Source organism: Penicillium coprophilum (assembly GCF_028826855.1).
Source record: "Penicillium coprophilum strain IBT 35676 chromosome Unknown utg000001l_segment0_segment0, whole genome shotgun sequence".
Classification (NCBI taxonomy): Eukaryota; Fungi; Ascomycota; class Eurotiomycetes; order Eurotiales; family Aspergillaceae; genus Penicillium; species Penicillium coprophilum.
The window spans coordinates 1,056,391-1,079,117 of NW_026622720.1; the positions used below are offsets into that span (position 1 = coordinate 1,056,391).

The following is a 22,727-nucleotide window of genomic DNA, read 5'->3' on the forward strand; positions in this document are numbered from 1 at the left end:
TACTTGGATCACTGGACATAGCACTCCCAATATGAAAGATACGCAAGGAATTATTAGCCTAGTAGGAAATCGTTCAGATGCTAGCTTCCTTTCCAGTCGGGCAGATACTGTACCTTTTCTAGCCTCACGCGACATTTTGATATATATAAGTCACTCCCCCTAGACTGCAAACTACGGTCCCAAGCCGACAAATTGAGAACACCGGATGGGAAACAGGTGCTTTGGCTATGGATCAATAAACGCAGAAAATATATAGCGAAAGTCGTCGGTAATGACAATGATTACATTTGTGCTTTGAGTTAATTATATTCTAGTTTCCTGAATATACAGGAGAAGAGGCGAAGATGCAGCTTCATTGTACCAGTATACGGCCAACTCGAGAAAGGATAAGCCAAGCTGTCCACGGGTATATGCCCACATAGCCTTGTACTGCTCTGCTCGTGGAAAACTACATTTCCGACGATTTTAGGGGGTGGTCACTAATATGCCGAGGTCTCGGAGGTTCTTTGCAGGATCTAGAAGGATATGACGATGCTGTTCTGCTCACATGATGGAATTGGGTCAAAATAAAGAGACTCTGTTCATAATCCACACAAGAAACATGACAAACTATTTGATACATATAATCCCTAGCTATTTTCACCTCAAATTGGTTTTTGAATTGAATACCTGAGTGTCTAATATTTCTTTCGTAATGTACATAAAGAAATACGTAACCCGGCTTAGTAGAACTGAGGTTCTATGACTCCGCATCTCACTACTCAATTCACCTAGGCACCAACTACATTCGAATGCACTGAATAGCCAGCTTCCGAGGTATGCACCGCATGCATCCGTGTGCACGCTGCATTAGCCAGCGTGTGCCAATGATCTATCAATCCGAGCGCCTTCAACCCCGCGGTTGAGCTCAGACTCTCCACATTTGATCTACTTTCTCCGCTCTTATTACTTGGCGTGAATGCACTTAAGAGTCATTCCAGCATTGAATCAGACGTTTTCTCTGTAGAAATCTCTCTAGTCTTGAAAACAAGATCGAAATTGATTTCATAGTTCAAGATCCAACCTCATTTCCTTCATCACCAGTGACCAGTCATTATGACCGTTCGTGAAATCCCCACCAAGCAAAAGGCCGTCATCTATGACCAGCCTGGGACGGTTTCGACAAAGGTTGTGGAACTCGATGTTCCGGAGCCTGGTGCCGGTGAAGTTTTGATCAATCTGTACGTCTGATCGCTCTTTTGACACAACAGTACTGACAATAATAGAACACACTCGGGCGTTTGTCACTCGGACTTTAGTATCATGACCAATAAAGTATGCGTGCATCGTATTTGCTATATCTCAGGAACTAACGAAGACCCCTCAGTGGACCGGATTTCCATACCCAACCCAGCCAGGCCAAGTGGGCGGCCACGAAGGCGTCGGTACGGTGGTCAAGCTCGGTGCAGGCACCGAATCCTCAAACCTGAAGATCGGCGACCGAGTCGGCGTCAAATGGGTTTCCAGCGCATGCGGAAACTGCCGTATGTATACTCCCTCAATATAAATTCTCCGAACCTAACATCATCCCCATCCAGAACCCTGCCAAGCCAGCGCCGACGGACTGTGCTTCAACCAAAAAAATCTCCGGCTATTATACTCCAGGCACATTCCAGCAATATACACTAGGACCTGCAAACTACGTCACCCCCATCCCAGATGGACTAGACTCGGCTGCCGCAGCACCACTCCTCTGCGCCGGCGTAACTGTATACTCCGCACTGAAGCGCAGCCATGCACGGCCCGGCCAATGGGTGGTGATTTCCGGGGCCGGCGGCGGTCTGGGCCACATTGCAGTGCAGATCGCGAGCCGCGGCATGGGCCTGCGCGTCATCGGAATTGACCACGGCAGCAAAGAGGAACTGGTCAAGAAATCTGGAGCAGATCATTTCGTGGATATCACGCAGTTCCCAAAGGACGATCAAGGCGTCGCACTGACGAAACATGTTCATTCACTAGCGGGTGGGCTGGGCGCTCACGCGGCAATTGTCTGCACGGCTGTAAATGCGGCATATGCGCAGGCGCTGCCGTTGCTGCGTTTCAATGGTACGTTGGTCTGTGTGGGCCTTCCAGAGAATGAGCCGCAGGCTATTGCGACGGCGTTCCCGTCTACTATGGTCACCAAGCAATGGACCATTACGGGGTCTGCCGTTGGGAGTCGGGCGGAGGCTATTGAGACTATGGAGTTTGCTGCGAGAGGTATCATTAAGGTGCATTATCGGACGGAGAAGATGGATGCTTTGACTGAGGTGTTTAAGGAGATTGAGGAGGGGAAATTACAGGGTCGGGTTGTGTTGGATCTTTCTGAGTGAAAGCCTTCTGCTGTGTATTTCACAAGAGTTATTGCTCTCTAGAAGATGGTATTCTCAATTTCTTTTACGATTGTAGTACTTCAGGGATGATCATATAAAGTGCGTTTGCATGTTATGGATTCTGGTCATCATGACTTTTTCTAGAGCGACGTTTTTTTCGCTCGCCCTACTGGTCTAATGGGCAAGAAGCTCTCAGCTCTACGATCTTGTTGATGATGATAGAGAAGATGATGATATTCTCTATCTAGAAGCAAGACTGAGAGAGAGAGAAGAAGAAGAGAAAGCAAGTATGAATAGGACACTGAGATCCTATTTATACTGGCAAGCATGACGGCATATCAAACATGTTTGATCTATATGCCTGGATGCCTATGGCATCCGACATCCCCCTTATAGATGAAGCATGAAAATAAAGCGAAAAAGAACCCTCTCATTCTAAACCTAGCTACTATATAAAAATCCTAAATTAATCCTTCGCCAATACCTTAGTGAACCTATCAGCTATATTGTGTTTAGATTCCACCCTATGTATACTAATATAACCCTATACAACAGTATCCTTAACGAAGAAATATCTTAATAAAAGCTAGCGATTAGCGGATCTACCCCCTTTCTTAGAGAGTAGAAGCTACGAATTAATACTATTAGTGTAAATAACTATAGTATTAGGCCTTAGTAATTAAAGCGAATCGGCCACTTTATTTAGCTATATAGTATCCCTCCTAGGCTAATTGAGTATATACTATTCTACTATAGTAGTAGAATTAGCTATAATAGTCTATTTCTTCGTAAACTATATCACTAGAGAGCTAGCGAAAAACTAGATAATACTTTCTATTAACTTACTATCCTACTAATCGGTATATAATATATTAGAATATACTAAAAATTATAGTTTATTAGACTTTATAAGGATAATTCCTAGGTTAGGATATTAGCGAAGATATTTAATAATATAATAAAGTACCTCTATATTATATAGTGTTAGTTTCGCTAATTAGTACTATAGTCTTATAACTATAAAGCGAATATTAGGCCTAGTTTTAACTACTAGCTAATTAAGTATTCTAACTACTAATTAATAGTGGTTAAAGCTATCGTTATTAAGTAAGGCCTCTAAATCTTCTTTAATTATAGTTTCTCTCTATCCTATAGGTAAAGGAATATCCTTAGTACCTAGAGTGCCTAATATCTATAGGACCTTTTATATATAGATACTCTATAATAAAGAGATTATCCTCTTTTTATAGTCTCTAACTAAGGTATAGTTTAAATACTATTTTAGTTTACTAAGGTCCTTTATATTATAGTATTTCTAAAGTATAGAAACTACTATTTAAATCTCTATATCTATTAGTATAGCGATAATAAAATTATCTATATAGATTATTATAATTATTAGGCCTATCCCTTTTCCTTTAATATAGATATAAGGGTTATTACCTAGGGGTAAAAAGCCTATTTATTAAAGCTTAGAATCTATATCTTTATTCTAAAGGTAGGCACTATCCTAAAGCCTAAATAGTACCTAGTTTAATAAGTAAGAGATCCTATTAGAGTACTTAAATCTAGTTAGTTACCTTATATAGATAACCTTAGTATACTCTCTTAAAGTATTAAGATATACCGCTATAAAATTAACTTATCTCTATCTAAGGTTATATATTATAATAAGTGTTAATATAACCTTAATTATATATTCGGAAACTACTAGAGTATAAGATTCCGCTCTATCCTTATCCTAGAAGTTTCTATAGACTATCTAGTAGGCTTTAAACCTATATACTTAATCCTTTATATTTATTTTTAGTATAAATCTCTATTATCCTAGAAGGACTTTTAATTATAGAGGTTTTAGGATTAGTGTCTATATTTATTTAGCGGTAAGGTCCTTAAGCTATTTCTCTATAGTTTCTTTCTAGTATATCTAGAAAGGAGATCTCTCTACCTATTTATATATTATAGGAATATCGATATCCCTTATATATAGCGGTTTATTATTAAATATAATAGGTATAGTAATATCTACTATAGTGTTTATAGATCCTTTAGCTTCTATTAGATCCCTAGGTAATCTTAATCTTAATCTTTATATAGCTCTCTAACTATCTCTATCCTATTTCTTATACTTAATAGAGAGGTATTTTTAATTAGGGTTATAATATCTCTCTAGCGGTATACTAATATTAGTATATCTTAACTAATAAGGTATAGGTTTAGTGATTAGATTAGGAGTTAAAGAGATTAAGATAATTTCCTTATTTTATTCTTAAAGTATTAGAGACTATAGGGCTTCTTCTTCTTCTTTTTACTAAGCCTTAATTATAGGTAAGGAGAAGGGATATTAATATCCCTTTCTTTATACTTTAGGTAATAGAGTTAACTCTATAGATCTAGTTTCGCTAGATCTAATCTCTTACTTAATAGCTAATACCTAATTCTTTATTTTAGATATCTTACTCCCTATCCTTAAGACTTATAAGGTTAATTCTTAAAGTCTTCTTTAGAGATTAGATCTCCTAGTTTAGTCTTCTATTTCGCTAGGAGCTTAGTACTTAACTATATTAGTAATATCTTCTACCCTAGCGTTAGTTATGCCTAGAAGTTATATTATAGGAATTATACTCTTTAGAAAGATATTAGGCTTTATCACTAGTGGTATAGGTAATAATTTTTATAATTATAGTATTATAGGTATAGTCTAAACTCTACCCTACACTTCTAAGAGCTAGATTCTTACTAAGGGTATAAGAAGAGTATCCCTTAGGATTAACTTCTCTACTTATTACGAGAGCTAAATCTAATTAGATCTATATGAGCACTTTAGCAGAAATAATATTATAGCCTAATAGTAGGTTATAATATTTTGTAGGGGAAGGTGTATTAGGTAAGCTTTATCTTATATAATATTGTATTATATAAGATATAGAAAGGTTTATACTTAGCTTAAGTAGATAATAATAGGTGCGAGGTAAGAAAAGTTGTATTGAATAATTATTTTCTAGCTAGGAATCCTTCATTCCTTATATAGGCAAGCTCTAGCAGTATAGAATATCATAGAAAGTCATTAATAATAGAATGACTTCATTATGATATCCTAGATTTATGGCGATATATTGTGAGTCATAATATAGTTTACCGTAAATAATATATCTAAGGTTCTCTTAGATACTACCGGTAAAATACATATCTTATCCTCACACACCATAGTATATAAATATATATCTTACAATTACTATTATGCTTACAAGTAAGTATAATCCCTTTAATATATCGAGTTATATTATCGACTATTAGTAACTAGTATTTCTCCCTATTTAGACCTATAGGCTTTATTAGCTAAGTATTAATATAGAACTTCTATATAGTGTCCTATACTTATTCCTAGATATCTTAGGAGATCTTTTACTTTAATTTACCTAGAAAATAGGCCTTATAGTTAAAGTACTTATTTCTATATCTTTTATTATTACTAAGTTCCTCTATATAGCTTAAAGTTAATAAGATCTTCGCCTTTCTAGTGTAACCTAGTTATCTATATATCTCTAGAGTAGTTACTTAGTTAATAATACTAAAATTATATAGTTAATCTTATTTACTTTCTTCGCTATAATTAGTAGATAAAACTAGATATAGAACTCTAGATATTATTTTGGTATAACTAATAGTATTTCTATTACTATTAGTAAGTAATTTCGATCTTATATTATAAGATATACCTTAATCTTAAAGAAGCTTCTATATTCTAAGAAGTTTCCTATAATCTCTAGGGCTAAAATAACCCTAGGTTAAGAAGGAATAGATTATTCTATTCTATAGGACTATTTTAACTAGGATTTCTCTATATCCCTTAGTGATAACTCTCTTACTAGAGTAGTCTTTATATATATAGGTAGTAGTTAGATTATCTTAATAATAGGTATAGAAATTATTAAAATTATAGATTAGGGTTTTATTAGATCCTATATCTAAAAGCTAATTATTAAGCCTAAAATTAGGGCTAGCTACTATAATAGCTATATGTTACGCACTGGCTAACTGGTCACGGTTAGGTTGGGCGGTTCAGGGTATAGTTACCTTAATACACCTCGGGTTTCCCACGTCAACGATACGTCTGTCGTCACTGAGCTGTTGCCTCATCCGCAGGCCTTACTGCAGCCTAAGTCCCTAGAAGTCGTGTCGAGGAATCGATGCCAGGTAGAGCGCCGAGTAGATCTATACCGGGGTATTGGTCTGGCTCGTAGTGTTTGTCAAGTTATATCTTAGTCAAGAGTCGTAAGTCCGTATAGGTATGCACAAGTAACAATGTAGGATTGAAGACAAAGAACTAGACTAAGTACATGAATGAACGTCCTTATATATCCTCCTGTCTTCCTGGGGGTAGTTGGGTAGATGGTAGCTTGGTAGATTTGTCTTGGCGGAATCTATCGTTCTACCGTCGACCGGTCTACTACCTGCATGATCACGTGACACGATTTCTGGTTGGCCGGGGTGTCCTTTGCATGTGATCTAGGTTGATTGGCTCTCGATGGCCCATGATGCTGGTGGGGTAGTTTGGGTCGTTGGGTGCCTGATAGGTCCGTAACACTATATTACTTCTATTTTCCGCCTTTATAGTAATACTATAGGTCTAAACCTACTTACTACCTATCTATAAAGCTAGCGGTACCTCTAAGATATAGGTATATTATTTTATAGGATAAAGACTATACCTATAGTAGGAGTATATACTATTCTTATCTTTATATATACCCTTATACTTCTTATAAGTGTATTTATAAATATCCTTTCTAGCTAGAGGCTAATTATAAAGGCCTTTCTTCTTTTTAGAGTCTTTATTCTTATCTTTAGGTATAGAGGTATTATTATTATTACTTCCTCTATAGCCTCTATAATTACCTCCTTAGCTACTATATTTTAATTTTAATCTATATTTAGCCTAGTAATTAGTATTAGATATACTATTAAGATTAGTAGCTACTTAGATTTCCTAAAGATATTAATTAAGTTTTATATCGTTAATAGTACTAGGTTTAACCTTACTAATTTCTTTAAGAATAAAGCTAATCTTTAGGACTTTATTATATAACTATCTAAGTATATTAGATAGTATTTAGAAAGGATAGGGACTAACTTTAAACCTTAAAATTATATAGTATTAGTTTTATATTTAAAGGATAAACTTATAAGTAGTATTAAAGCTTAATCGCTTAATTTTAAAGTATTTCTACTACTTATTATATATATTATCTACTTTATCTCTACCTTAAACTATATTTATTATCTAGTCGAATATAGTATTAGCTTCTTCTAGGATATAAGTAAGGTTCTTAATCTACCTTTATAGGTTCTAATTAACCTATAAGAATAGCTAAGTACTAATAATTAATAACTAGTAAACCTATCTTATATATAATAGATCTACTTAGTCTAGTCTAGGGATTTCACTTTTAATTAGGTCACTAAATCCTATTAGTTTAAGTATTATTCTAACTCTTAATTCCTAGCTCCTTAGACTTATTATATTATATTCTAGGGCGTTAATCTTATTAATATCGATCTTCGCTCTATCTAGGAGATTAGTTCCTTAATAGCGATAAACCTCTAGTTCTACTAGTTAGTAGATCGGCTAGTGTACCTAGAATACTAGGTACCTAGGTACTCTATAAGCTTTCTATAGTGATTAAATTATATAAATTGGTATACTCCCTCTAATATTAAGAGATATATCTTAAATTAAGAGAATAATACCTCACTTTTAGTTCGCTTTACCTATCGATAAGGTATAAACTAAGTAAGGTATAGATCTCTTTTGATAAGAAATCCTAATGATTCTCCTAGATAAGGAGATATGGTTCCTTGATAAGAAACTACTGGATAAACTAGTATAGAAGAGTGCTAGGAGTCTTTAAACTAGTATAAAAAGGCGCTTATAACCTAATGATAGAGAAGATGATGATATTCTCTATCTAGAAGCAAGACTAAGAGAGAAAGAAGAAGAAGAGAAAGCAAGTATGAATAGGACACTGAGATCCTATTTATACTGGCAAGCATGACGGCATATCAAACATGTTTGATCTATATGCCTGGATGCCTATGGCATCCGACAGTTGATCAAACTAATCACATATCGGTATGACTCGAGGAGTTCACTCAAAGCACTCTTAAGCGAGGCTGTACGAGATTCTTCCTACTTTCATGGCAATTTGGCTCGTCTTAGATTGAAATGCGTGTAAAACTCCACATACTGTTAGGAATCATAGTTGATTTGCAACCATTCGGAGTGATATTGCCCTCAGAAAATTCTCACTTGAAGTCGACCGTGTAGTGTAAGTAAAATTAAAATACACAGACACAGTTTATAGAGTGTAACCTCCGTCCACCACTAGCCCAGCTCCATAAACAAAGCTACTCATTGGCGAAGCGAGAAACAAGATCGCATCCGCAATCTCATCTGGCTTTCCCATTCTGCCAGCGGGAGTAGAGCTGAGTTCGCGCTCCATCGAGGGTTCGCTGACGAATTGTTCAGTCATCGGGGTGAGTGTCCAACTGCCCAATTGCTTTTAGTGAAAAAATCGAAATGAGAAGGGACTATGAGGTACCACTTACCCCGGGCAGACTGCATTGATCCGGATCTCATGGGACGCGTACATCTTTGCGTCCTGGTTCAACTGTTAGTTCATAATGATTTGATGTAACTAGAAGGGGTGCTAAATTGTTGACTGACCGATTTAGTTAACCCTATAACGGCTGGTGTGGAATCAGTCAAATTAGTCTTCTGTTTTCAACCAAGCTCATCCTAATAAGTGCAACGTACCATGTTTAGCTGCCGTATATGATGGGAAAACCGCATTGTGAGCCGCCGTCAGACCTAACGTGGATGCAACATTGACAATGACGCCTTTCCCGTAACGAATGCCCCGGGATCTAGTTCATGCCCTTTAGGAATTAGAAAGTGGGAAAGAGAAAGCCGTATCTTACTTCTGCTGCAACATTTGCCGAATAATCGCCCTCTCACACAACCAGAGCCCTGTCTGATTGATATTAATCACATTTTGCCACCCGTCTAGCGATGAGTTGTGAGTTGGCTGTCCGGAATCTCCAATCCCAGCAGCGTGAACGGCGATATCAATTTTTCCGAACTCTTGCACTGTTTTCTCAACCGCTTTATTAACTGAGCTTTCGTCTGTCACGTCAATATGTTGAACAAGGACTTTCACGCCGGGGCAAGCCACTGCAATCTCGGAACTGAGACTCCGAAGAGAAGTGATGTTGATATCAACAAGACTGAGCCCAGAGATTCCACATTGGCCAAACTTGCGCGCTGTGCTTGCGCCAATTCCTATAATTGGAAGTGAGAAACCGGAAGCATATGTCAAATGATATTCCATTGAATTCAAACCTGATCCTGCGCCTGTAATGAAGGCTATTCCATGTACTTGCGTCGCCATCTCAGGATATGCGATAGACCGTAGAAACGTGGTTTCCTCTGACTTTTTTTTTATTTGTCAAAGACAGTAATTCAATGAGTTTCTTTAATTCGGTCAGGGAGGAAATGGGAGTGCTATTTATTTATGCCATTCTTTCGAATCGACGCAGGCACACCCGGGTATTTGTTCAAATGGTGGGCCACACCTGGGGATATGAACACGGTGCAGATCACTACACATCGCTGCTTCTGTGTTGGACAGATTTGCGTCCCCCTTACGGGCGACTAAGTATGCCACCCGGCATAACCCTCCCATATAATATTACCGTCCTTATCACCACCTTCTCCGAGGCTTCATTCTTATTTTAACTGTAGATTCAATGTTAATGTTAACTATTCTTTGATTTCTCTACCTCTATACTTTATGATACTACGAATATCTATTTCCCTCTGATATCAAAATAGTAAATCCTTCTATTCGATATCCCTAGATTTAATATACTTCAATTTCGATATACTCAGATTTAATAAGTATTGTAGTGGGGAGCGCTGTCATCGGCGCGCAGTAATGCCTGTCTGCGAACCAGAGCAAAACCAGTGCAGGTTATTGAGTAACGGAGGATAGGAGAAGGACCCAGGGGTAGTTTGTAGAAGAAAGGTGGGATAGTCTTCTATTCTCTTGCTTCTAGCACTTAAATACACGTATTCCGCTCAGTCAGCTTACACCGCTATTTCTCATGTGTCCCTCTACAGTATATATTGGTTTTTGCAGAGTAAGTATAGATTTAAATCACTTAGTCGCCCGTGACCTCTGTTTTCGCTAGTGTTCTCTATAAATAAATCTATCAAAATGAAAGATCGATTGCCTATCTGGGTGTAAATATCAATCGCTGTATCCTACCGGAGTTACTACCTGATTTGCTACCTGAGTTGGCTCATGAACCAGTACTGCCCGATACCTTATTTCCCCCTTTCTCAATTTCTGCATTGCCTCTTCAATCCCAGCTGGTGTCATAGGAAACTTCACAATTGTGGGCTTGATCTTTTTACGATTGCAGAATTCGATCAGTTCTCGAAGATCATGTCGGGAGGCGAGGAAACTTCCTTGAATTCGGACCCCACCGTGGTCTATGGGGAGTAATGGGACGGGTGTGTCTGTCAAAGAAACAGTCAAAGGATAAATAGTCCCTTTGGTATCCATGAGGGTTATCAGTCTTTCAATCATCAAGTTAGTATATACTCGCTGCTTTATCAACAATGAAGGAGACTGACGATGCCAGGTCGCCCATGTGACTTCCACAAAGCAACAAATGATTTAACCGCTGAAAAGAGGAGCGATCAATCTGATCTAGAAGATGAAACTCGTCTGCGCCATATTGCAGCGCGTCCGCTTTTTTTTCGTCGGATCGAGACAGAACGACGACCTGACATCCCATCTCGGCAGCAATCTTGATAGCCAAATGACCCAGGCCCCCAATGCCAATGATGCCAACTCGATCTGTTGGCCGAGCTCCAAAATGACTCAAGCAGTTCCACACTGTGGCCCCAGCGCATATGAGAGGCGCAGCATCTTCAGAAAAGTAACCATCAGGGATCGGAAAGACACAACTGACATCCCAGACGGTGCCATGGCTGAAGCTGCCGACGTCAAAGTCACAGTCACCGTACAACCTAATATTCCGGCAATACTGATCCCAGCCTAATAGCAGGTATTAGAATGTCGGGTTTCAATATTGGCGGGGATGGAGAAACGCAAACCAGTTCCACAATTGTCACAGGCGCCGCAGACTTTGCGCACATATCCAAACCCGACACGATCGCCAACCTTGACTGTGGTCACATTCGAACCCAGGAGTCTGATAATTCCAACACCCTCATGGCCGAGAACCTGGGATGTATTCCAAAAGAACTTATCCGACGCACAAATGCCCGAGTGCGTGATTTCAATGTAGACCTCAGTGGGTCCTAGTGTTCGAGTGGTGGTGTCCGATACAATGTGGCCATCGGGCGACCCGCGGTAGACTTCAAATGAAACCTGCATTGTATAGTGCTGGTAATCAGATAGGATCAAGGGCAGACCGACGTCGAAGTGCAGTGAGAATGAGTCCTGATGCTTCAATATTTTTGCCCACCACAATGATCTCAGGAGTAATTCAGATGCTAGTTTATGTAGGACGGGGCGATGAGATGTCAGCTCACTCCCCGCACATGTCAGTATTGAATAAATCCATTAACCAAATTAACTTCATGACAGTCATGCTGTGTGGGATCTGGTGCATGAGACATGAACTTTGCAAACAATGCCCGAAGTTAGACGACAAACAAGAAAGTACATAAATGAGAAAAGGTAATCAGGACTATACCCTATTGCGTATACTGAGTAGGTAGATCTTTCTAGGTCAATTATGACAAAGTTTCCGTTTCGAGGCTAGGTTGGCTGAGTCTGTGGTCACCATCTTCTAGTCAAACTCTTTTGTAGGGATCAACGAAGTAATACATATGACTTTGTAGTACGAACAAGTGGAGTGGCCGCGTCATAGGATGCGAAGGTGTAAGTGATTCATTCAAAAACCCAAAGGGAAGAGTTGTGCATTGACTGCAACGCGCCCAATATTCCAAAGAAAAAAATACACGATGACACTGACCACGGAAAGATAGCTAGATGGAACGGCACCTATCATAGAGCATATTGATTGGGCTATGCCCAAAAGCATCCACCGAGCCAGGACCTCGTAACTCCATAGAAGTGATTGAGAGTTCAGGGCAAATCGATGCAGTATCCCAAGGCGGAGTACACACTGTGTGTAGCGTGAGTGGAGGAATGGAGCTGTTGAAGATAGCACGAAAGAGTCCATCTGACTCCTTGATCCACGGCACCAGGCAAGGAAATTTGCCAGAGTCAACCCTAACCCGACCGGGGTGTCTGGAGTCCTCTGCTGGAAATTGACGACCAACTTACGAAGAAGCTGGAGATCTGATACAACGAGAGGACTAGAGGTGGCGTCTGCAGGGTTCTCTTCCTGCTTCTGTTCATGCGAGATGCCATCCCAAATATCGGCGTAGTTGACTATTCGCGCGTAGAAACCGGGATCAACCGCCTCTACAGTCAGGCTTTTGGCTGCCATATGCAATCTGATGCTCGACGAAGGTGAGGCAAGGCACACATGATCATTGGAAATTGATTTGGAGGGGATGTATGTCAGTTCCAACGGTTCGGGAAACCTCTCGACACATCGGGACAGGAAGGCACGCCAAAACGGCTCAAGTCTCCTATCAATCTATTAAAATTGTGTATAACGGTATAATCCCTCATAAGAAAGCAGTACATACCTCTCTATGGGGGTTGGATGGCGCGCAATACTGCCTGGCTGAATCGTAGGCCGATCCATCATCTGCATCAAACCCTGAATATATTGAATTTTGAGAGCCTGGAAGAGAATCCGGGGGGTCGTCAAGGTGGTGTGGAATGACCACAGAAAGATGTATTTAGCCAAATCGACTGCGGTCATGTTGACTGGGTCGATGGGTGGTTCCCGACAGCTGAGCCCTGCTACCATTCTACTTTCTCCCGCCAGGTCAGTAGAAACAACGTTGGCAATAGCGGCAGTGGGTTTAAACAATGATATCTGAACGGGGTCAATGACCCGAGTGGAAATTGGCGTATCCACCCTCTCAAATGGAGATGCAAAGATGCCTTTTTCGAAGACACCCTTGTAGAATTTTGCACTGGGCAATGAAGGAAGCGACATAACACTCTTCTTCTCATCTAAATATTCTGGCTCCGTCTTCAATTCGTTGATTTCCGTCAAGGGCTGATTAGACTCAGGTTCGAGTTTGAAGAGGACATTGCGTTTTTCATCAAATGAATTGTTTATCTCCATGATCATGGCATCTAATTCCCGTGATGGTGAGTAAAGGTACCAGAAGGATACCACACTGCGCTCCCACCACAGGAAGCTAGGCACACTCAACAAGTACGCATATGGCCATCTGGCTGGATCTTTGTTCTGTCGAGCTTTTTAGTCCAAATGGCCCGTTTTCAGTGTTTTAGGGCTCACCTGAGAACGTAAAAATCGATCCAACTTCTCCCGAAGACCATGCTCATTGTCCCCACGTTGTAAATAGCGCACGGGATCAAAAGCAAACCAGGTAAAGAACCGCCTTAATAATGTGACGCAGCGCAGCGTTGAGCCATCTTGATCTATAGACAAAAAAGGGCCTATCTGTCCTCGGAGACCTATAGGAATTCCAACTAAGAAGACCCGGTGGCTGAACTTATTCTTGACCGGGGAGACTCTGGTATGTGTGAGCGTGGCTGGAAACAATAGAGGCCGTCCAATAACGGTGTTAGGATTTTTGGCAGTCGAAACTAATCTTCTGCTATCCAGCAATACCCATAACAGAAGGCCTGCGAGGGCAAGAGTGGCAACGAGAATTGCTGAGCCGAGGAAGGCAACGATGGCTTTGACCCAGAGCCCTAAGCCCGATTGCACACCGACCAAGGTAGCACAGTAAACAAGTTCTCTAACGAATCCCATCTTATGCTGTTACCTTCCCCTGAGGTACAGGACAGAGGGAATACCAAAGAAGGTGGAATATGTCTTTCTCCTTACTATCTCTCTTACTATTATATTCTTTCTTTTCTTTTCTTTTCTTTTCTTTTCTTTTCTTTTCTTTTCTTTTCTTTCAATTTCGCCCCTGCTGAGGGAAACCTTCAATTTTCAATTGTCCAACATTAATGCTCGGTAAGACGAATGCTTTCTTTTTTGATTTCTATAGAAGTGACCTCGCCACAGGTCAAAGCAAACCTTAGCTAAGATCTGCAATGTGATAACTCTGTCACGCGAACCTGTTCATTAGGTTTGATTTTTTTAGTAATGAGTGTGTTCAAAAGCGCCATGTGTAGACCAGAAGACATTGTTGGTGGGTACTGGAAAGCAAAGAATGGAGAAAGAGGATTATCTACAAGCTAGTTAGGTGACTATGTAGACCAGTTGGTGGAACGAACTGGTTGAAGCCTAAGAATGGAGGCATCCAACACATGGTTTGTCTCAGCAGACATCTATACGGTTCACAAGCTCATACATTTCGAGTCCCATGGTGCAACCTTCTATACTTCTAAATTCTTTCGACAGAGCCGGGGCACTCATGATCCGGTAGTCAACACAATATCATCGTTGGGAGCTATAAAACCCTGTGTATATTGTCGACGGACCTCGTCTCTAATACAGTCTTTAAAGGGTGCGTAGCCTTGCACTTTAGGTATTTGATTCATGATATCAAGTATTCTATATCAAAAAGGCCAAGTATGTCATTAAAGTGATCAATCGATTTTCATGTAGCTAGATTCAGTCCTAAGTGACATGACTCGCTTAATTCGTATTCCCATGATCCTTATTGAAATTTCTCTTTTGCGAGAAAAAATATCATTATCCCGGAGAAAATTTACATTCATGTGTGATATTCCCAGCCAGCTTCCGCATTCCAATACATCTCCCACCACAAATGAACAGAGTCCCATGGATATATGAACCAATTCTTTCCCGTACCCTCATCAAAGAAATACTACGCGGAAATATGGTCAGCTCCATTATATCTTGGGAACAAGAGTAAGACTTACACCAGAGCAGGACCGATTATAAATGGTGTTGTCCAGTGCGTGATTCAGACTGTCTTGATACTGCTTATCTCTGCCGGTCCTCACTTCAACCGATGACGCATGGCGTAGTATGATTGGACGAATGGCATTGATCACCAGATCAACTTGACTATATTGATTAGAAGTATTGTTTAGCATGTATATGAAGGAATTGGCTCGATTTCAATGGGGGGGCGGTGCCTACCTTTCAATCATGGCGAGGGTCGAAGTGTAGATGCGGCCCGAGTTTGGTCCGAGAATATAGAAAAAGTTCGGGAATCCGCTCATCGCTACTGTTTTAAAGGTGGCTTTTCCTTCTGCCTCTTGCCAGTGTTGCTCGCGTGTCTTTCCATGACGACCTTTGATTTCAATATCATATTGCGACAAGTCAAATCCAGTGGCGAGAACCTGTAGGGTGGAGTTCAATTACACGGTCATACAGTTGTATCAAGTGAACTGAAATGTCCACTTACAATGACATCGGTATAAACCTCTTCTTTTGAGCCGGTCACGATGGCGGTGGGTTTGATTTTCACGATGGGGTCATTCGTGAGAGTGAGGTTATCTTGGTGCAGACTCGCAGCGTATGCCCGGTCGAAAATACGTCTCTGTAGGATCGTTTCAGTACAGGCTGAGAGAAGAGATGTAGAAATACCCACACGGCATCCGAAATCGAAAGTGGGAGTTAAAAGGTCCCAGTACTTTTCTGTTACGATTGATCAGTTTGAAAATATTGCTCAACCCATGAAGGCATGTGGTACATACTAGGAGCTGTTCTCTGCACATACTCTCGGCTTTGTCGTTCAGAATTAGCCCTCGATAAGCGCCCTGGCCTACTGGGTTGTGAGTGGAGGAAGGATTCTTCCATGTAAATAAACATCACAAATCGAGCAAGATAGAGAGTGATTGGAAAGTAGCGAAACATGAATCGCCAAAATGGCGAAATCGCGTAGTTTGAGCTCTCGACGAGGTGTTGTGGGCTCTGTAGTGATGCAAATGTTATCCAGAAGCTCCCGCATAGTGGAGGACATGTAGTAAGCTATATCAGAATGGTGTACATACCCTCATAAACTGCGTGACCGACTTGGCTTCTTTTGCTATCTCTGGAACCAGCTGTAATGCAGATGCTATTGAGCTGTCAGAATATTCCCCCTGGATTACAGACGGTAGGATGACACACCTCCATTGCCAATTACAGAGACATGCTTATCGCGAAGATCAACGCTGTGTTGCCATTGGGCGGTATGTATAATGCTACCCTGAAACGTCTCAGAGCCCTCTACGTCCATCGTTCGGGGATTAACAAGGGCCCCGACGCCGGAAATGAGGATCCGACACTCTTGCGTAAACTGGTCTCCTGTCTGTAGATCTTTCAATCTCACGAGCCACAGCTGTTTCTCATCCTGCCAGTCCGCCCCCTCCCATTCCGTATTTCCAGTGAAGTGGTCAGAGACCCCATAATGACTGGCCACCCGGTGCATATAGTCTAATATCTCAGACTGAGGGGGAATAACCTGGTGAAATCGGGATTTGGAGCATACGAAAGACTATAGCAAATCCCCGGAACATCAACTCCACATCCTGGATCTGTTCCATGGCACACAAGTCTCTATTAGCACTTGATAAACAAAGGGAGAATTCAGGCGGAGGGATGAACGAACATGTGTTTGCCCACCAGGTTCCTCCAATACCACTGTTCCGATCGTAAATAACATAGTCGTCCAAGTCCAAGGTTCGCTGGAGCTGGCATGCCATCGCCAGTCCAGAGAACCCGCCACCAATTATGATGACTGATGAAGGGGGTTTTGATAGGAGAGGCATAGTAGATTGAAAAATAGGCAAGCAAGAAAGTGCAGCCTGTACGTAGAAGCAGGGGTAGTGAAATAAATTATGGTCGTATATTCCGAAATCTATGAGCCATTGGATGTTTACCAAGTGATACTTATATGCAATGACGATCCCTTGCACGTTCATTCATGATCTCTCCGGTCAAACGAGGCATGCGACTCCATGTAGCACCCAGCAATATTTATGATGTACATTCCATATAGGATGACCTCCCGATATGGATTTGCATTGCATGGGCTGAAAGGCTACATGATAAAAGGGGAGCGGTGGCACCAAGTACAACAGGAATCTGTTTACGATTCGAAAGTTAAAAACAAGATAGCATATCATATCCAAAAGCCAAATGTCAGACTATTGCTCTTGCATGAAGCTGAGGGATGTAACGTTGCTCAAGATCTCCATGCAGTGACACGTTACTGCCGATACTGATCTTCAAGTCAAGTGCACATACCTTCACTGGGCGACGGCGTAGATAATACAGTTTATTCAATATTTGTATCTATCTCTTTGTACTTATATCAGAGACACGAAGACAAAATTAGGTTTGCTGGAGGCCCCTTCTCTCCTCCATTTTGGATATCCTGTTGTTGGACAATCGTATATAAATGAGAGTATAAAGTAGCATTTTAAATTCATTCACTGGTTTTACTGACAACGAGAAGAGCCTAGCATAAGCCAAACTCATCCATACGTCCAATACCGATGATTGTGATATATTTCACCCTCACTCTACTTCTAGGGTTGCTGGGGCTGTATACCCTCAAGTCATGTTTTGTCCCACCCAATTCTCGTCCGCTTCCACCTGGCCCTCCCCGAAGACCTTTCATTGGTAATCTCTTTGATTTTCCAAAGCAAGGAGCTCATGAATGGGAGCATTGGTTGAAGCACAAAGATCTCTATGGTGATTTCATGCAGGCACACCTCGAGTTATAGTTTCTGATTGGTGTATGGTTGGTAGGCCCTATCAGTTCACTCGTGACAATGGGACAGACCCTCATTCTTCTCAACAAGTCGGAGGTTGCATATGATCTGATGGAGAGACGCTCGGCCATTCATTCGTCACGGCCACAGGCTGTGTTTAGCGCTGATTTGTAAGGCCCTCGCACAACAAACCTGCATACCCCTGGCAATATGTTCTTCATTTCTGACATTTTCTGGGAAAGGGTCAACTGGAAGCGCATAGTGACCTTCAATGGCGATGCAAATGTGGTTCGTACACATCGGAAATACATCACAAGCTTGTTGGGATCAAAAAATGCCATCATGAACATGCATCATCAACTTGACCTTGGGGCCAGACATTTCTTATCGCAGACGCTTCGGCAGCCCGATTCTCTGATTGAAAACATTCGACGGTGTGATCCAAATTCATGATCCGATACATGAAAAGATAGGGAAATATAGATAAACTGACTGATCTCAAATTCAGGGTCACCGGAGCGAAGATTTTAGACATGGTCTACGGGTACAAGGTCGGGTCATCTGGGCCAGATTCTCTCGTTGATATGGCTGAGCTTTCTAGCATTCAATTCTCCAGCGCAGTGGAGCCTGGAGCTTGGGTTGTGGATAGTATCCCTATATGTAAGGAACCATCTCCTCTCAGACTCCGACTTTGGACGGTAATTTCCCTGGCTTACTTGAGATGATCAGTGAAATATCTTCCCGCTTGGTTTCCAGGGGCCGGATTTCAACGAACAGCGCGGGAATGGAGAGATGCTTTGACCAACCTAGCCGAAAAGCCTTATGCATTCGTTCTTCATCAACGCAGCAAGGGAAAGGATGTGGACTCATACGTCTCCAGACACTTGAATGCACTGGATAGTCCTATTGCACCGGACGAGGAATCTGTCATCAAATGGACAGCAGCTGTGATTTACGGCGCTGGTGCAGATACCGTGAGGGGATCGTCCTTGGCCACTTGTGCCTGATACTAATCGACATAGACAGACCGTCTCGGTACTTTCAACTTTCTTTCTCGTCATGGCTCAGTTTCCAGATGTTCAGCGCCATGCTCAGGCGGAGCTCGATCTTGTGATAGGTTCAAGACTTCCCACAATGAACGACCGTCCGAATCTTCCGTATGTGGACGCTTTGATAAAGGAGGTAATGCGTTGGCATCCTGTTGCGCCCTTGGGTGTTCCCCATACGAGCACGGAAGAGGATGAATACGACGGGTATCGTATTCCGAAAGGGGCAGTGTTGGTTCCAAACATCTGGTCAGTAAGCGTGGCAATCTCTTTTTTTTTCTTGCCTGACTTTGAAATTGAATCGTTCCCTCCTAGGTCATTTGCACACGATCCAGAGATATATAAGGACCCGATGTCATTCAACCCTGGTCGCTTCTTGCAAGACGAGAGCGGCACCTCTCCCGAGTGGGATCCTCAGAAGTTGATTTTTGGGTTCGGGCGCCGCATCTGCCCAGGTCGTTTTCTCGCTGACGCAAGCGTCTTTCTCACCATTGCAAAGTCCCTCGCGGTTTTCGATATCTCGAAAGGCCTTGGAGAGGATGGCAAGGAGATGGATCTCCCAACTAGGTTCCAACCTGGTATCATCAGTCATCCATCCCCATTCCGCGTCCAAATTCAACCGCGTAGTGAACATGCCCAGGTGCTCATCAGGTCCGTCGAGGTGGAGGAACCGTGGTTGAAGGGGGATTCTGATGTCTTTGATGATATCAAATTATGAAGATGGTCCAATTTGAGTTAGAGATCTAACCCGTATACTTGTTTCTCGGGATTATAGGTTTGGGGAGATATATATATGTGTGTAAAAATCTCATCCAGGTGGCAGCCACATTGAATTTTGGTATTCCCCACCAATTGAGCGGAGATTTCTCGCGAAAGACACTGAGAATATTTGTATTTGATGGAGAAATTTTTCTACGCCGAAAAATGCAGAGAAAATGCGAAAAAAGAGACATTCTGCGTTGGAGGAATAAAAATACAAAGAAAAAAAGAATGACCGACGCAGGGATCGAACCTGCAATCTCTTGATTCGTAGTCAAGCGCCTTGCCATTGGGCCAGCCGGCCGTGCTGTTATATGATAAATTTGGGCTAAATCTGCACTATAAACCAAAGACATCCCCGGTCAGACATATGTCGAAGCTAAGTTACACTTAATCAAAGAAAACACAATACCAAAAGAGTAGTTCGCGGTTGATACGCCCAAAACGGCCAGGTGAAAGTCTTTGGTATTCGTGAAACTAACATAAGAAACTATATTAACAAGGCCAAACGCAACCCTGGAAGACAAACGAATGGCAGCTTAAGCAACGGATACAGGACGGATGTCCGGAACAACCCCAAGTTGCCAAACAGGAGTACAAGGAGTTTCTTTGACGGAGAGAATGGATGATATAAAGAAGAAGAAATGACGATACAGTTTGCATGTTCTTATTAATTTGCTCATACTTAATCCCATGATATCATATACCATCTATGCAACTATTCAATGATCTATCCTTTCAGATTCAAGATTCAAGATTCAATAGGAAATGGAGTCATGATTTTGATTTCGACTCTGTGCAAAACCAACCGTGGTAAGTACGACTTTATCATCCAATGATCTCGTTAAGCAACGGTAGCAAATCCACCTGAAAAGAGCTATAGCAATTCACTTCCCATCGAAAACGGAAAAAACATACGCGCTCCACCTTAGGATACCGAAGCCAACCAAATCAAACACACCATGCCTGGCCCCGTCTACCATGTATCCGAATCTTCACACATTGGTTCCCCTTTTTCCGCCCGGCGCACTAACTGTCGCAAAAGAGCCGTTACCTCCACATTGTCTCCAGAGATTTCTCCAGGCCGCTCAATGCGATCTGCCATTGACCTAGGCTGAGGGCTCAGAGAGGAGTGTCCAACTGACACCGTAGACTGACAATCACTGACATAATGCGGCAAATCTATAAATCCCCGTTTAACCGGCGATCGAGGTCGTGCAACGCCATTTTCATGTTGAACAGTGCCGGGGGTTTCAGTCAGATTCGGGGAAGCAATATATTCCCGTCCAGCCAGTGAGTGAGATAGAGAACAATCACTTCCATTGTTCCACGACTCAACATCGTCGGTGGTTTGACTCCAGTGGTGGGAAGCGATAGACTCTAGTTCAGGCGGCGAACAAGATCGATCGCAATCATAGCCTGGGGTTTTAATCTGGCGCAGAGAAGCAATAGACCTCGGCTTATCCAGTAAATGAGGCCGAGTGCAAGCATCCCCATTGTTCGTCGACTCAACATGGCTGAAAGTTTCAATCCAGCGCTGAGAAGTGAGAGGATTGCAATTTGCGGAGGAAGATCCCGCTACTTCAACACAGTCCCAAAAGCCATCCTGCTTTCGAGCATGAGCAGAAAGATATCCATCGCAATCTGTGAACAGGGCGTTCCATCGTTCAAATAGCTCCTGTACTTCTGGCCCACTAGCCAGATTTTGTATACGTTCCCATCTCTGCTGCAGATTTTCCAGGCGAAATTTATGGAATTCAGTACATAGCGCAGTCAACTGCTCCAGCGGTGTTTTTGCATGCTTAATGACATGCGAGTATTTGTCGTCGACATGATGTTTTATAAGTTTGAAGATGACATCTAGTCCGAATTGAATCTTCTCGTATGCGTGCATCTGCCGCCAGTACATATCCACGACCGAGGAGAGTTCAATGAAGTCATCCTCTCCGAGGTCTACGAGGGATTCTGCTTCGGGCCTGACTGTGGAAATGTGTGGCTTTTCGGGTTCATAGAGCTCGGGATGGTACTTAGCCGGGGCGTCGGGGTCGCAGTACTCCCAAACACCTTCTTTTCGGGCGTGTTTCTCGATGGCATTTTTCCATGATCTCCAGTTTGTGAGAGTGAGGATCTCAGGGGATTCGGGCACATCTCGCCTCATTTTCATTTTTTGCTCGATTTTCTTCTTGTTTGGTGATACTTTGGCTTGTGGTGAGTTTGTAGATGTTGAAAGAGCCAGCAGGGTGCTGAACTGAGTGAGGGTGAGTCAATAGCCGAGAAAATGTCGGAGGTCATCCATACATTCAGTTTTGAAAAGTCACTCCAGTCACTCCAGATTGAATAATTTGACTCATTTGGTTGGATGATTAGGTCAATATTATCAGGTGTATTCAAAGTCAGAACTGCGTATAGTTCATGTAAAGAGCTGGCTAAAAAATCATCAAGGCTTTTACTATCCGTTACTAAAGAGTCCATGATTTCAGAATGATGGCAAAGTGTAGGACTATCTCATACCCCTGAACATGGTACTCTGTCACTCGTGACTTTAAAATATGTTAAATCCTATAAAATCAGATACTCTAGAATCTATTTTAAATATAAATGTCATCTTGACGATTGCGCCTAGCGGGTGATAGATCGGGTAATGACTACGACGAATTCCTCTTTCGGAAGCGGCAATTTGAATGTTAGACTTTTTGCTCTATATAACTAGGATATTCCTGGAGCTCTGCCTACGG

The 22,727-nt window shown here is 41.7% G+C and overlaps 7 protein-coding genes across 7 annotated transcripts; 2 read left to right on the plus strand and 5 right to left on the minus strand.

Annotated features, from left to right (window-relative positions):
- Nucleotides 1–1,095: 1,095 nt before the first annotated feature.
- N7500_000387 (zinc-dependent alcohol dehydrogenase) lies at nt 1,096–2,351 on the plus strand (the record flags this gene model as incomplete). Its single annotated transcript, XM_056671533.1, has 4 exons — nt 1,096–1,220; nt 1,266–1,314; nt 1,367–1,523; nt 1,594–2,351. The coding sequence occupies 4 exons, from the start codon at nt 1,096–1,098 to the stop codon at nt 2,349–2,351; spliced, it is 1,089 nt and encodes a 362-aa protein (XP_056537106.1).
- A 6,359-nt stretch (nt 2,352–8,710) lies between these two features.
- N7500_000388 (SDR family NAD(P)-dependent oxidoreductase) lies at nt 8,711–9,742 on the minus strand (the record flags this gene model as incomplete). Its single annotated transcript, XM_056671534.1, has 5 exons — nt 8,711–8,900; nt 8,961–9,013; nt 9,079–9,101; nt 9,169–9,278; nt 9,333–9,742. 5 exons carry the CDS (start codon nt 9,740–9,742, stop codon nt 8,711–8,713), a joined length of 786 nt encoding a protein of 261 aa, XP_056537107.1.
- Nucleotides 9,743–10,663: 921 nt separating this feature from the next.
- On the minus strand, nt 10,664–11,821 carry N7500_000389 (NAD(P)-dependent alcohol dehydrogenase; the record flags this gene model as incomplete). Its single annotated transcript, XM_056671535.1, has 3 exons — nt 10,664–10,994; nt 11,053–11,479; nt 11,539–11,821. The coding sequence occupies 3 exons, from the start codon at nt 11,819–11,821 to the stop codon at nt 10,664–10,666; spliced, it is 1,041 nt and encodes a 346-aa protein (XP_056537108.1).
- Nucleotides 11,822–12,538: 717 nt separating this feature from the next.
- On the minus strand, nt 12,539–13,661 carry N7500_000390 (uncharacterized protein; the record flags this gene model as incomplete). Its single annotated transcript, XM_056671536.1, has 3 exons — nt 12,539–12,578; nt 12,691–13,050; nt 13,111–13,661. The coding sequence occupies 3 exons, from the start codon at nt 13,659–13,661 to the stop codon at nt 12,539–12,541; spliced, it is 951 nt and encodes a 316-aa protein (XP_056537109.1).
- Nucleotides 13,662–15,231: 1,570 nt separating this feature from the next.
- Nucleotides 15,232–17,239, minus strand: N7500_000391 (flavin-containing monooxygenase; the record flags this gene model as incomplete). The annotated part of the gene is made up of 8 exons (XM_056671537.1): nt 15,232–15,345; nt 15,401–15,548; nt 15,624–15,826; nt 15,892–16,124; nt 16,184–16,400; nt 16,481–16,570; nt 16,615–16,904; nt 16,960–17,239. The coding sequence occupies 8 exons, from the start codon at nt 17,237–17,239 to the stop codon at nt 15,232–15,234; spliced, it is 1,575 nt and encodes a 524-aa protein (XP_056537110.1).
- A 1,008-nt stretch (nt 17,240–18,247) lies between these two features.
- N7500_000392 (cytochrome P450) lies at nt 18,248–19,951 on the plus strand (the record flags this gene model as incomplete). Its single annotated transcript, XM_056671538.1, has 6 exons — nt 18,248–18,357; nt 18,430–18,621; nt 18,696–18,847; nt 18,917–19,161; nt 19,214–19,482; nt 19,549–19,951. The coding sequence occupies 6 exons, from the start codon at nt 18,248–18,250 to the stop codon at nt 19,949–19,951; spliced, it is 1,371 nt and encodes a 456-aa protein (XP_056537111.1).
- Nucleotides 19,952–20,968: 1,017 nt separating this feature from the next.
- Nucleotides 20,969–22,150, minus strand: N7500_000393 (uncharacterized protein; the record flags this gene model as incomplete). Its single annotated transcript, XM_056671539.1, has 1 exon — nt 20,969–22,150. The coding sequence occupies one exon, from the start codon at nt 22,148–22,150 to the stop codon at nt 20,969–20,971; it is 1,182 nt and encodes a 393-aa protein (XP_056537112.1).
- Nucleotides 22,151–22,727: the final 577 nt, after the last annotated feature.